The sequence below is a fragment of the Bacillus rossius genome, chromosome 1 (genome assembly GCF_032445375.1).
Source record: "Bacillus rossius redtenbacheri isolate Brsri chromosome 1, Brsri_v3, whole genome shotgun sequence".
In the NCBI taxonomy this organism is placed as follows: domain Eukaryota; kingdom Metazoa; phylum Arthropoda; class Insecta; order Phasmatodea; family Bacillidae; genus Bacillus; species Bacillus rossius.
The window spans coordinates 341,134,041-341,148,214 of NC_086330.1; the positions used below are offsets into that span (position 1 = coordinate 341,134,041).

The 14,174-nt window shown below is 31.6% G+C and overlaps 2 protein-coding genes across 2 annotated transcripts in view; one reads left to right on the top strand and one right to left on the bottom strand.

The window, feature by feature from the left end:
• LOC134528131 (cytochrome b-c1 complex subunit 7-like) lies at positions 1–10,773 on the top strand. The gene is made up of 4 exons (XM_063361447.1): positions 1–80; positions 3,497–3,544; positions 4,897–5,063; positions 8,461–10,773. The coding sequence occupies exons 1-4, from the start codon at positions 47–49 to the stop codon at positions 8,539–8,541; spliced, it is 330 nt and encodes a 109-aa protein (XP_063217517.1). The 5' UTR covers positions 1–46; the 3' UTR covers positions 8,542–10,773.
• The window catches only part of LOC134528130 (uncharacterized), a 19,931-nt gene continuing 15,361 nt past the window's right edge, over positions 9,605–14,174 (bottom strand). Inside the window, exons 9-11 of the mRNA XM_063361446.1 lie at positions 13,121–13,169; positions 12,966–13,033; positions 9,605–9,851 (exon numbers count right to left, since the gene is read on the bottom strand). Of these exons, the coding sequence (XP_063217516.1) occupies positions 9,765–9,851; positions 12,966–13,033; positions 13,121–13,169 (204 nt within the window). The 3' untranslated portion in view covers positions 9,605–9,764. The remainder of the gene's footprint in view (positions 9,852–12,965; positions 13,034–13,120; positions 13,170–14,174) is intronic.

The following is a 14,174-nucleotide window of genomic DNA, read 5'->3' on the forward strand; positions in this document are numbered from 1 at the left end:
CTTTTTTTATATCCTGAAATCTTGTTATCTGTGAAGCTTGTGAAAAATGGCTGCAGCACGGAAGTCAGCTGGCATGCTAGGTAATAAAACTTATAGAGTATCTCATTCATAGTTCCCGACTCTCTTTTAGGTATAGAGTTATTCACCGATGAGTTATAAATACACTGAAGGTCCATTATATTTATTTTGCTTTTGTATTAACCCCCAAATTACGAATGTTAATTTCTCGATCTATTAGGATCGGGGCACAAGTTATATGTACTGTAGGAAACGTTTGAATAGTCGATTATGTTAGGTCAGCTACGTTAATTACATATTAATTATTTATTGAATATGTTTTATTAATGTACCTGTCCTATCCCAACAAACAGTTATTGTCTTGTTAGAATAAGTAACTCGAATGGGAATCTAACCTCAGAAACAGTGGCATAGCCAGGATTTGTGTAGGGGGGGGGGGGGGGGGGGGGTGTTAAGAAGCATGGTCGTCCCCTCTAAAAAATTTGGATTTTAAATTTTAATGTGTAAAATAGTGCTATTTTAGCATTTTTCGGTACCTAACTTTAAATATTGTAATGGTAAAAATATTATTAATTTTTTAATAAAAAAATAGTTTGAGTGATGAAGTAAGAAATTAATTAAAGATATTTTTATCAATCCAAGTGCCTTGTTTACGTCCACTCAAAATCATAAATCATGCTCGAAGCTCGACAATACAAAAAAAAAAAAGGAATAAAAAGGGTTGGGTTTCGGCAGAACTGATCTATTCCTGGAAACAATTAGCTTTAGCTTGAAGAGTTACATGACACCATGTCGTTTCAATACTATACACACACAGCGATCCTTACACTTTTGGGTAAATATGTAGTTGAGCGGTATTTGTGAAAAAAAATGTTAAAAATCTGAAAATACTTATATATGTGCTCTTTAAATTCCCCTTTTCATTAAAGCCGGCGGAGGTAAGAAATTCCAAATACTTTAGGGTAAATATGTAGTTGGGCGGTATTTCCGAAAAAAATGTTAAAAATCCGAAAATACCTTTATTGTGTGCTCTTCAACTTCCTCTTTTCATTAAAAGCGGCGGAGGTAAGAAATTCCAAATACTTTAGGAGATATCGAATTTTAAAATTTCATCATATGTAGTTGAGCGGTATTTGCGAAAAAAAATGTTAAAAATCCGAAAATACCTTTATTATATGCTCTCCAACTTCCTCTTTTCATTAAAAGCGGCGGAGATAAGAAATTCCAAATACTTTAGGAGATATCGAATTTTTAAATTTCATCACAATACCAGTGCATTGATGTGGCGATTATCATTGTTTCTTGTTTACGTACGAGTATCTACTTTTTTTATTGGATAATGATGTCACGTGATAGTTCGTGATAGGCCAGAATTCAAACGAACCAATACGTGATTATTTAGTTTATTTATTGTTTAAAACAGTGTTTAATTACCGCCTCCAACTTAGGTGAGTTTTTAACGTTTCTAATTTTAAAGTCTTATTTGTTATTTTGATATTGTTGCGCAAGTAATAAGTAACAAAAAAAATTTATGTGAGTTGTTACTGTGCATCCTTTGTTACGGGTTTGTTAGGTAAGGTCAGTTACATTATAAATAATTTAAAACTGAAGAATAATTAAAATTAATTCACATTATTTTTAATGTCGGCTTAGTTTGAAAGTATTAATAATGTAACTGACCTGACCTAATCAACCATTTTATTAATTACGCATTGACGATTCACGTATTCACGAACACACGGCAAAATAACAAAAATGGAGTCGCTCGAATGGTTCCACAGGTCTTGTATTGCAAAATTAAAAAATTCGATATCTCCTAAAGTATTTGGAATTTCTTATCTCCGCCGCTTTTAATAAAAAGAGGAAGTTGAAGAGTATATAATAAAGGTATTTTCGGATTTTTAACATTTTTTTTCGCAAATACCGCTCAACTACATATGATGAAATTTAAAAATTCGATATCTCCTAAATTATTTGGAATTTCTTACCGCCGCCACTTTTAAAGAAAAGAGGACGTGGAAGAGCATAAAATAAAGGTATTTTCGGATTTTTAACATTTTTTTTCGCAAATACCGCCCAACTACATATTTACCTACTTTAGGAGATATGGCCGTTCGTGTTTCGCAATACAAGACCTGTGTTTATCATTCGACCGCCGCCATTTTTTTATTTTGCTGTGTGTTCATGAATGCCTAATTAATTAAAATGGTCGATTAGGTCAGGTTAGCTACATTATAACTACTTTCAAACTAAGCGGACATTAAAAATAATGTGAATTAATTTTAATGGTTGTTTAGTTTGAAAGTATTTATAATGTAACTGACCTGACCTAATCGACCATTTTAATTAATTAGGCATTCACGAACACACGTCAAAATAAATAATTTCGACGGTCGAATGATAGCACAGGTCTTGTATTGCAAAATAAGAACGGCAATATCTCCTAAAGTATTTGGAATTTCTTATCTCCGCCGGGTTTAATGAAAAGAGGAAGTTAAAGAGCATAGAATAAAAGTATTTTCTGATTTTTAAAATTTTTTTTCGAAAATACCGCTACACTACATATTTACCAAATTTTTTTTACAGCATATGTATTAAGAATTTTTTGCTCATAGCTAATGAAATGCCTCAGTAGTGATGGACTGGTACAAATATTGAATAATAATTTATTTTTAGAATTTATATAGGCTATATATTTTTTTAATTTTAGAATGTTTACAACTGTACTAATACTGTCATAACAAACTATTTTAAATTCTTGGAAAAATCAACAGTAAAATTAAAAAAAATTATAATTTTTTTAATAATTAATAGTATTAAAAATAAGAAAATTTTTATGTTAACAAGCGACAATGGGCAACACATTTGTTCTCTACTGGGACAGACTACATCACTTCTTCTCTAATTTCTGGGAATAGTTAACTTTACTTCTGCACAAATAACCACAACAGTGTCGAGAGTCTTCATTTTATTTTGCTGATTTGGCTTTCGATGGGTCATTTCAATCCAATAAGAAGTAGCGACATGAAATTTTGGTTTTATGACTAAAGGTGTTACATAACAAACAAAAATATTGTTTCTTTCCAAGAAAAATGTTGATGGGTGTTCACTTAATAGTTTTTCCATCTGCTGTAGATATTTTAATGCTGATGTAATGTGGGAAATGCTTTTGCAACATAAAATAATATTGCTGTAAATTTTTCCAAAAAAAAAAAAAATTCTGCATATAGTAATGTCTTTTGGGAAATAAACAGAACGATTACTAAAGTTTAAGGTCAGTTAGGTTAGGTCAAATAATTTATAATACTTAAAGTCTCAAAATATTTCAATGTCTTAAAAAATGCCTTTTGATCCTCATTTTCACTTTTACACCTTAATAGATGTGAAGTGTATAGAATATTGTTTTATCAGATAGTCATTTTGAGATCACTTTTTATGTTGATTTATTCTAATGCCTTGATAAACTTTTTTTTTATAGCGCCTTTGAAGAAATGGGCGTACAATCTCTCAGGCTTCAATAAATATGGTAAGTTTTGTCTTTAGTAAACTTTTTTTGGCCTAAGCCACATTTTATTTTGCGATTTGAAATAGTAGCTTTGAGCTTTTATATATACAAATTGACTATATTTGAGCATAATTTGAACCTTTTAAAGTGTACAATGGTCTTAAGTTTGGTTGGTAACTTATAAAGAGAACAATTTTTCCAGGTAAACTATATATACATAGTTATTCTGAAAAGGGTATTTTTGAGTAGGCTACTATTAATTGTGCTGTGAAGGGGCATTGCGATATTGCAAAATGTTATCTTATAAACATGTTATTTGTGAGTATTTTATTTAATTAATGGCACATTCAGCATGGAAAATGATTTTAACGTGTCATTTGTGTTGTGGGAACTTGGAAAAAAATTGTTGCGGGTTAGAAAAAAATTATTCATATAATATGAATTAATATAATGTGCTCATTAATCATTATTACATGTTTATTAGCTTATGTGTTTTTAGGTTTGATATTAAGTGTTTTAAATATTTGTATATATTGTTTATTTCATGTAGTTTTTTGTTTTCTTTATTTGATATGTGTTGATGAATATGATATCATCAGAACCATTATATGTAGTGTAGGTCGTCAAAGTGATATCGTTAAACCTATTTAAATATTCTTTTTAGTATTTTGATGGTTGTGAGAGAGGTTATGGGAATTTTATATGGCATATTTTATTTAATATTTCTTAAATGAATGGTGCAATACATATTTTTATTTTTGATGCATTTCAGTGTCTGCAAGAACACTACTAACTAATGATAGTGACCGAAAAAAATAAATTTTTTATGTTTTGTGTATTTTTACTATACATTACATTGTTAAATGTAGGGTTAGTTTTCAGTTAAGGGATGGTTTTGTGCTGATATATTAAAATCCTTGTGAAAATTCTCTTATTTTTTTGAAAGGATGGTATTTGCTTTTTGAAGTTTGCCAAAATAAATACATGAAATATATAAAAGTAGGCAGAACTATTACTGATGATTTAAGACTTTTTAATGGTTAATACTAGTGAGTGGTAAGTAGGCCAATGGTAATTAACATTTGATTCATAAAATTATTTTCTACATAATTATGATCACAATGAATGTGTAATTTAAAGTGCCCTCATTCATTTCTGTTGGCAACATTAAAGTGCATCCCTACTCTTCCCACCAGTTTCCACCCTCACACTTGTTGACAAGGTTAGCTACATTCGCTGACAGCCGTAGATTTGTGGAACATTAGTCCCGGAGTTTAGCAATTACCATTACACTTTACCTTATTAACTCAGGCATGCCTGTTGTAATTATGTATGTGATAATAGATTCCATTTAAGTTGTCGATGTGTTCTAGGACTGCATCGTGATGACGTTTTGTACGAGGACGCTGATGTGACGGAAGCGCTGAGGCGACTGCCGGAACGTCTCATCGACGAGCGGAACTTTCGTATCATGCGAGCCTTGCAGCTCTCGGCCCAGAAAACAATCCTGCCGAAAGACCAGTGGACTAAGTTTGAAGAGGTAATTTACTGCATAGCTAGTACTTAATTTCAGTATAGAATATTAAACAAACTTTACCTGACCTTGGTAGGTTTTAATACAAGACTTGTTAGAATGTTGTAAGCTGGAACTTGTTTATTTTCAAAATTTTGCTTGAATATTAGTTTATTTGTGTGTTGGCCTCACGTTTTGTCAACAGAAAATTCTTTAGCAATGGAGAGACACAACCTAATGCAAGGATGTTGGAAGGAATTGGCCAGGGCCTATGGTAACGAACCAACCCAGCATTAGAATGCAATTATTATGGGAAAGTATGGAAAGCCAAACAAAGTGTGTGTGGTATATTGGTAAGGTTTATATACACTTGCGTGATCTTGTCGTCAAGTTGTTAACTTCAAGTGATCTTGTTAAGTTGTTAACCTAAAGTGCCATATGGAACTGGTGCTAAAATCACACTGAAATAATTGTGAAATGAAAGCGTTATAATTTATATGGTAATTTTTTTAGTTTTGGGCCATTCTGCAATACGCTCTGGTTTTAAATGTTCAATGATTATCTAATCAGGTCCTCCAAATAAGATAGTGCTTTTTTTCAAGTGCATATGTTTTAAATAGGTTGTTTATCACTCTTGCAAAATTTGCAGTTCTTGCAAATCATCTTCTTTTGACTTGCTCCAATGAAAGTCCTATAAAACTCCTGCTTTTTGTTCAAAGTTCCTGTTTTTGCAGTTGATTGTAATAAATAATGTTATTGAGTTTACTTAAGTTAACATGTTGAAGCAAGGACAAAGTAAAGCAAATAAGCTGATTTTTAAAATTAAACTTTGAGATACTGATTTACGTGCTCTGCTGTTAGCAGTTATTTGTGAAACAATGTAACTTAAAATCCCCAATTTTGCATATGTCTGGAGAAATGTATACTTATTTTTACACAATTAGAAAGTACAGCAGTTTGTATAGTATGATTTTGTTTTGGACACTTATGTATATTTTCTATTTTGATTAAAATTAAGGTGAAACTTTTGCTTGTCTTGTGAAATGTATTCTTTAATTAGTAAACATTTTTTGTTTTATAGTTAAATAAATATTAAGTTTTAAGTGTAGGGTGTATTTGGAGGTGACGATACCAATGGGGATTTAAATTTATAGCATAACACCTCTATGTGAGTTTTAAAAGGTAATGTCTCAATGGTATCCTCCTTGTGAATGAAATCTTCAAGTAGTGGAGGTTAGTGGGCAAAGCGCCCAAGGAGTGAAAGCAAGATGTACTGAATGTTTGTTAAGATTAATACAGTAGTAAGTAAATTGTGAGCGATTGTTTGTAAAAGTTATAGATAATTCATTTTCTTATTGTCATTTTTTAATCACCTGCGAATTCGAACTGTCATCCACCCATCCATTCTTTGTACAATAATCAGTAATTGACAAGGCTGTTTTATCGCATAATCGTCTCATGATGTTTTTGGTCCCGCTATTAGATTCCGAGCGCTTCGTGTAGGTAGCTTTTCCGTATAAGCAACGTATTTTAAAGTAGAAATGTAAAATTTATTCGGACATTACCACCACTTACTTATTTAATTAACGGAAATACGAAGTTGTCTGATGTGTAAATTTTCTTTTAAAGACTTTTTAAACGTTATAACCTTTATCTGTTCGTCTGCGTCGCTGCGGTGTATCGCTTATAAAAATGTAGCCAGAACTAGTTGGCATCATTCATGTTTGGTTATGTTGCTGCAGTATAGAGCACACACAAATAATTGAAAATCAATATCTCGCTGATTCATGCAATGCGCGCTGTCGAGTGCTGAGTTAACGACATTTGTAGCCCGCACCCTTTCGTGGTGTGTACTATGACGATAGTTACGTGTTAGTTCATGTAGTTACGTGTTAGTTCATGTCACAGATTCAAGTGGCTTGCGTTCAGGTTACAAATTTTGTTTTTCTATTTAAAGTTAACAAAAGGTTTTTGTGGCATGACTTATTAATATAAATTGTTTGGCGTGCTCTTGTACACTGCACTTTTTTTTTATTAAATAAACTTACTTTCCATGAATGGGTTTTTGTTTTTATGAATTTTACCATACAAAAATTTTTTTTCCCGCATAAATGCTGCACCCCTACTTTTCAAACTTGATTTTAGTATAAAATGTGCAACAATTATGCGATAAAAAAATGGTACAAGAAATAAAACGATATGCGTTAAGTTCTATATTATGGAAATTTATGTGGACCACCTGAATTTTTAAGAGGTAACCTTTTTCAAAAAAAAAGAGTAAACCATTAGGCTTCACGCCTCATTGATATTGTAGTCATTAGACACTAACTACTAAGGTTGATAAGATGAAAAGGGAGCACTGACAATGAATGGGTGGGAGGGAATGGTAGTACTCTGAGAAAACCCACTGGCTCACTGCAACATCAGCCATGTTTCCCAATCTAGAAAAGTCTTGTGTTCCCACCTGCTGGAAATCTAACCTAGATGGTCTTAGTGGGAGGCAAGTGATGTGACCTTTTGACCACCCTGTTACAAGTTATATCATGGAATTAAGAAGCATTTTGCTAAAACTTAATTCAGATCAGAAAAAAAATCTAATCTTTTAATGTTTGATATTCAAGGAATGTCATTTCCGGACAACATTTTGTGTGAAAGTACATGGGTCAGAAAAAATATTTAATTTTTCTCGTGCATCTCTTATTGAATCACTTTTAGACCACAAATGCTAGCTAATTTTATTTTTATTGTTCGGAATGCATCTTAGAGCAATTTATTACAAATTATTTTATTGTAAAAATGTAGCATATAAATTTTACTGCCATTTTGGTTAAGTATTCAAAACAGCTTTTGTAAAAATAAAAACATTAACACTGAAATCTTCTGTTTTAAAAATGAAATTGCACCAAAAATAAAACCATAAAATCTTTTCTGTTATTATATATAGAAAAATGACCTAGTGTTGTAAAAAAAATGGTGCAAGAAAATTTTATTAAAAGATCCTGAAAATGGTCTTGAAATGGGTTCACCAGGTATATGTAATGCAAAAATGTTCCTGCAATTGTTTTTTAATGTCCTGTAAAACTGCTGCTTTTATTTGGCTAAAGTCTGGTAAACTGATCAAATTACTGTATGCGGTATTGCATAGTCAGATAATTTAATAGTATAGCTGGCACAAGTAAATATATTTAACATAAATAATTTCTTAATGCACCATTTAATGTATTCCGTTACATATTTATTTTGCAATATTAGTGGTTTAGTGGTCTGTTAAACACAGACAAAATATATTTTAAAGATTTACTTGTACACACACATCACCTTCCACAAAGACATACTAATTGTAGCGATACACAGGATAGAGAGCGAGAGAGAGAAAAAAAAATGTATTTTGTGTTTTATCAAGTGTAATGTTTTATTTTTTCAGGATTCCAAATACCTTACACCCTACATTGAAGAAGTCAAGCGAGAACGGAAAGAACGAGAAGAGTGGCTCAAGAACCATTGAACATGCCTGTTTGTGAGGCAGTAGTGCAACATTGTGGTTTGTTTTGGTACTACAATCCTGTAGTGGTGATTGCCTGTAAATATTTGAAATATTGTTCATATGTTTTAGTGTGAATCCTGCAGATAAGCTACTAATAAAGTTTCTTCTATGTTAAAATTTTTTTTATGTGATGGGTAGACACATGTACACTTATCACATTTGCGATAACGTAAATGTTAATGCAAATTTAAGTGGTATAAACTTATAATTTTTAGATAATACTAAGAACGTTCTCCCAAAAGCTTAGAATACTGTGAATTTGACATTTAAAAATGAGTTAACATTGATTATATGATTGTTGGGATTCGAGAATTGCAAGGAAACATTGGTAAATTCCCAACTTGATTTTTTAGCTTTCCATTACTTGGGTTTTTAAAAACAGACATAGTGAAAAATTCATCATTTAAAGAGAGTACACACAGAATATTCCTAGTAAGTTTTCAGTAATTTCTTATAGGTTGGGTTCAACTTCAAGTTAGGGGAAAGGTATAAATTAGAAACCAAAAGATGCCATCTTCAATTTACCAAAATTTTGGTAGTATTTTGTTATTGAAATTAGTCCTCTTAAGGCATTCTCTTAAGCTGTGTGTTGTTCTCAACAAAGCTTAATTTTCAGTAATAAAGTATGAAAAAAATATTATGGCCTAAAAACTCTTTCAGTTCCTATCTCCCACTGAAAGAATTCTAACTAGTAGAATGGCTTGATCTTCTGTCATTTGTGTGTCACCATGAATCATGTTAATAGTTCATAATGTGTAAGATAGATTTTTCAGTGTGTGTGGTGAATTTTGAGAAATGTTATAGTTGTTTGTTCCGTTTGTACAAAATATTTTATAGCTTCAAGTTTTTAGATTGTACATCTAGTGAGTTTATTTTACATATTCAAAAATTTTGTTACAAAACAACTTGTACTCAAGCATACTATTCTTTTTATATTAGTGATTCATGAACAAATATTATAATTCAACCATTTCCATATTATAATTTTTTACATCAAGTACTAACTCATTAAGAGACTAAACCATTTTAAACATCTTCAAATTTTATTCTGCTAACATTACGAGACATAAATTATAGGTAAATATAAGTAAAACAAGTTCTTGTTTTCTTGTTTGTACCAATGCTTGCACATGTCAATGAAACTTACACAGTTCAACAAATTTTGATCATGGTTTGAACTGAAATCAGGGAGGCGGAGTTAAATCGCCAGTTTCCAGTGGTATTTCGCCTCTCAGCAACCGCTTCTTCTCTGCGTAAATACGATATGCCACCTGAGAAACAGAAACCACCTTGGTGTTCTGTCCTGATGCCAGGATTCGTACGCCTCCTTAATATACTTAGAGTCCTTAACTTGTCTAATTTTATAAGGCCCCGTAAACATCCTTAAATTTCATGAAGAATCCTTAAAAACTCCTTAATAAAGACTGATTGCAAGTAATGGATAGAGACAAGATTATATGGTGAATTGCGATAACACCGGAAAGCATGTCGAAACACTGCAAATGAAAGTAATACACCACCATATAGCACCAAAATGCAAGCTATATCATGGAAATCAATATCATTTCTCCAAAACTTAATTCAAATCATAACAATAGTAACCTTTTGTTTGAAATTCAAGGAATGTGTTTCTGGACAAATGATTGTACCAAATTGAATTGATCAGAAAAATTTATTAAAATTTTTTTTATTGTGCCTCTCTTATTCAATCACTTTTATACCACAAATGCTCATTATTTTTGTTGTTCTGAATGTATCCAAGACCATTTTATTACAAATTATTTTATTGCAAAAATACAGCATATAAATTTTACAACAATTTTGGTGGAGTAAGTTTTACAAAACAGCTTTAATAGAATAAACACAGTAACACCAAATTATTCTGTTTTAAAAACAAAATTGGGCTAAAAACAAAGCCATAAAATCTTGTCTCTAGTAAAGGATAAATGTGTGCATTTTAATGTTCTTTTTTCTCCAACTTGTCAGCAAACAACGTTTGCACATGCACAGTACAGTTGGCAAATTTCGGGCCACGTGATTAGAAGTTATATGTAAAAAAAAATGTTTTGAATTCATTTTGCCTGTTTGATCTTACCTTTGAATTAAAAATGTGTATCTATATTGCCTTACTTTGAACTTATAACTTAAGTGTAATTAGTGATCAAATAAAATGTTGGGGCTGCAAATTTCAAATATTTTCAGAGATGATTTTGGACCATAGTGACTTATCTGTAAGAATTGAACTAACCAACAAAATGGTTTTTTACTTTTTTGTGCATGGTGTAGTCAACATTGTTATTTTCATTATAGATTTTGTTATTTACAAATAGTTTTCTACCTCTTGATGGTGGTGAAAGCGGTGAAATAAAATGGCCCGTAAAAAGCCTAATTTTTGATTGAATACTTGCTACTTTTAGGATAAATTATTAAATTGGTAACCAACTTCGGTTGAAATACAGCAGTAACATGTTAAAATACTAGTTTAAGACAACTGTTCATGGTGATCAACTGTTTATTTAAGTGGGTGGCACACCTGTCCCTCCATTCATTGATAAAATTATGATTTCATGTTAGTTTCATATAAAATTAATACATATGTACAAAAACTTTATTTGAAAATATTTTTATGTACTTAAGTCTAGAATTTTAAATGAGTTAAATACTACTGTTCATAAATTAGTTCAATTAGTCAATTATGAAGCTATTTTCAGAAGTAAAGATGTTATTTTGAGAAGGCTGGGAAGTTTTATTAGGTAATAAGATTTTAATGGCTCAGTTAATTTTGAGGGAAAAAAGAGCTGCAGTCACAATAATTATGTGCCCCTTCCTTGAGAGGGTCCTAATAATCCATGGACTGTGATGGTCATGTCAGTTTTGAAAATAGGTTACAGTGGGAATTTTAGCTTGGATTGTATAGCTTGCGAAATGAGGCATGTCATTAAGAATTAATGTATTGAGTAACTTAATTGTGAAAATAAATATTTTTAGAAGGAATTTTTTGTTCAAAGAAGCAAATTCATATTAAATATTTGGAACTGAAGATGTCAAACGAGTTATCTTGGCAGTGTAAATATTTTTTCATAAATGTTCACCACCAGCATTCTTTCAGACTTATATGAACAGTTAGATTTTGTATGGTAGCAACATTTAAATTTTTTATCAGTTAACAGTTTTGCCTTGCTTGATGCATGCCGTCACGTTACTAGTCTCGTGACGATGGTATTAGCTGCATGGCGAAAGAATATTGAAAAGCAGGGCTTTGATAAATGTTAATTTAGGTGTGACCCAGCAATTGGTCTTTAATTTGTCTTTAATTGAATAAGGGCCCCTTAAAGTTCTTAAATTCCACTAATAATAATTCAAAAATTCTTTAATAAAGATAGTGTGAAAGTAATAGATAAATGCAGGTTTTTTTTAATGTTCTTTTGTTTCTGACTTGACAGTAACCAATGCTTTGCACGTGCACATAGAATTCACAAATTTTAGGCCACTAGATTAAGCTTTATTTATAAAAAAATCTTTTGAATTCCTTTTTCGTATTTTTATCTTACCTTCAAACTAAAAAGCTGTATTTTACTTTGGACTTAGAGTAAATGTAATTTAAGATTGACACTATTCTTGGGTTAGATGTGTGTTGCACCGATAATTCTGGACAATGGAGATTTAGCTGTAAGAATTGAACTAGTAACAAAAATTTTTTTTCATTCATTTACTGTTTACCATTGTTATTTTGTTGAGGGTTTTAATAATATTACAAATAGTTTTCTACCTCTTGATAGTGGTGAAGGCAATGGAGTAAATGGGTCCTTAAGAACTTATTTAATTTTTGATTGCACAAGAGGGTAAGAACCATGAAAAATGTGCATTGTGTATTTTCACGGAAGCTCTCATGTTCCTTCTGCATTTGTGCTTGTGACCTCTGGTGTGGAAGCTTAAGGATGAGAGAAAGCATTTTTATCAGTTCTTCTCTCCTCTCGACACACCCTTATCCACCCATTCTTTCATCATTCAATGGACCTAGTTATTTAACCACAGAGAATGCACCTAGTAGTACTAAGTTTCATGGGATAGACTTTTTTTTTCAAGTCTGTTTTCTGACATCTTTTTTCTTAAGCTCTTTTATAATTGTATTTATGTTACACTGAATACCAGATTTTGATATTCCACTTTCATTTTAACTCTTGCAAAACTATGAAATAGGCACCACCAACTAGTGTAAATTATAAGAGAAAATATGGTGAATACCTACTGAACATCTACCTATTAAGTACTTAAACAAGCACCCATTTCAATTAAGACTAAAAATAAATATGTGATCACAAAGAAGATGATATCAATTTCATGATAGTGGTAGATAGTCATTGAGTATGAGCACATGAATTTACCTGAATCCTGGTGGCCATTACATCAGCAGTAGCTTCGTCTATACCAAAGAACTTTATTAGGTCGTGCCCTGTGAACAGAAATGTATTTGCTTACAATACAGAACAGCTATGAAATTTCGTTTTTCATAAGGCATTAAATTTAATTGTGTACTTACTGCACTGCATGGAGAAATATTTTCGAGAGAGGTACTCTCTGAAAGCAGTCTGAAACAAAGTTAGTCATTCTTATCAGGACATTAATAATTATAAATAAAAAGGTTCATTTTCATGTATAAAATTTTACTAGGGTGGTAGTCGATTAGGCAGACAATTAGGTAGTTCACGTATAAAACTATTTTAATGATTTTTTTTTATGGAACAGAGTTAAGAGAAAAAACTGTCATTGATCTGTTATCAGGATTAAACTAACAACCTTCTGAGTAGGTCAGTGACATATTATAATCAATAATTCACCAGGAAAAGGGCCTGCGGTACACCGAGTGCAGATGATTAGCGGTGTAGCGGTGGTGTGAACAAACACCACGACACAAAATCACCATGAACTTGATGTATGATGAAGGAAAAACAATGTAAAGATTTGTGAAGAGTCTGTGAACGGATCAGATATTGTGGCTGCCGAGAGAGATAATATTATAAATACAAAAAAAAGATTATCTATATCATATCATATAAATTTGTATATAAATAATGGTACATGTACATTGATTTAAAGTACCATTCCACCTTTCGGGGACTGACAGTGCATCAATACAAAATTCCCCTCAGGTTGTATCCAATGGGAGGGGCAAAAATCCCTCTCCCGAACTTCCAGTAGAAGGCGACCCAAGAAGTCGCCAAGGGATATTTGGACCAAAAGATTGTGGCTTCAAACACCCTTTTCTTGCAAATGAAAAAAAAAAGAAAGAAAAGTGGTCTGTCTGAGAATAGTAAAGCATATGATAGTTAAAAAAAACCATAATTTGTTTCATAAGATTCTAAAATTTATGGCACACATACCATAATTTCCAAAAATATGTACTGAAATCATGGTATTCAGTCAGTGAATTTTTAATACTGACATTTGGGCTTATGGAAGTACGAAAAACATAGATTTTCTCTATACTATGCAAAATCAGGGGCTATAATTCCATGACCATGACCCCTTCCCCTCCCTCACTTTTGAGGGTGATGTATTTTGACGTCAAAAAGTGGAAAGGTGGTGTGAGGAAG

Excerpts from the sequence above, each read along its gene's own strand:
- LOC134528131 (XM_063361447.1), top strand. The coding sequence starts at position 47 with ATGGCTGCAGCACGGAAGTCAGCTGGCATGCTAG. Across the intron at positions 81-3,496 it reads GAAGTCAGCTGGCATGCTAG|CGCCTTTGAAGAAATGGGCG; the intron begins GTAATAAAACTT and ends TTTTTTTTATAG. Across the intron at positions 3,545-4,896 it reads CTCAGGCTTCAATAAATATG|GACTGCATCGTGATGACGTT; the intron begins GTAAGTTTTGTC and ends GATGTGTTCTAG.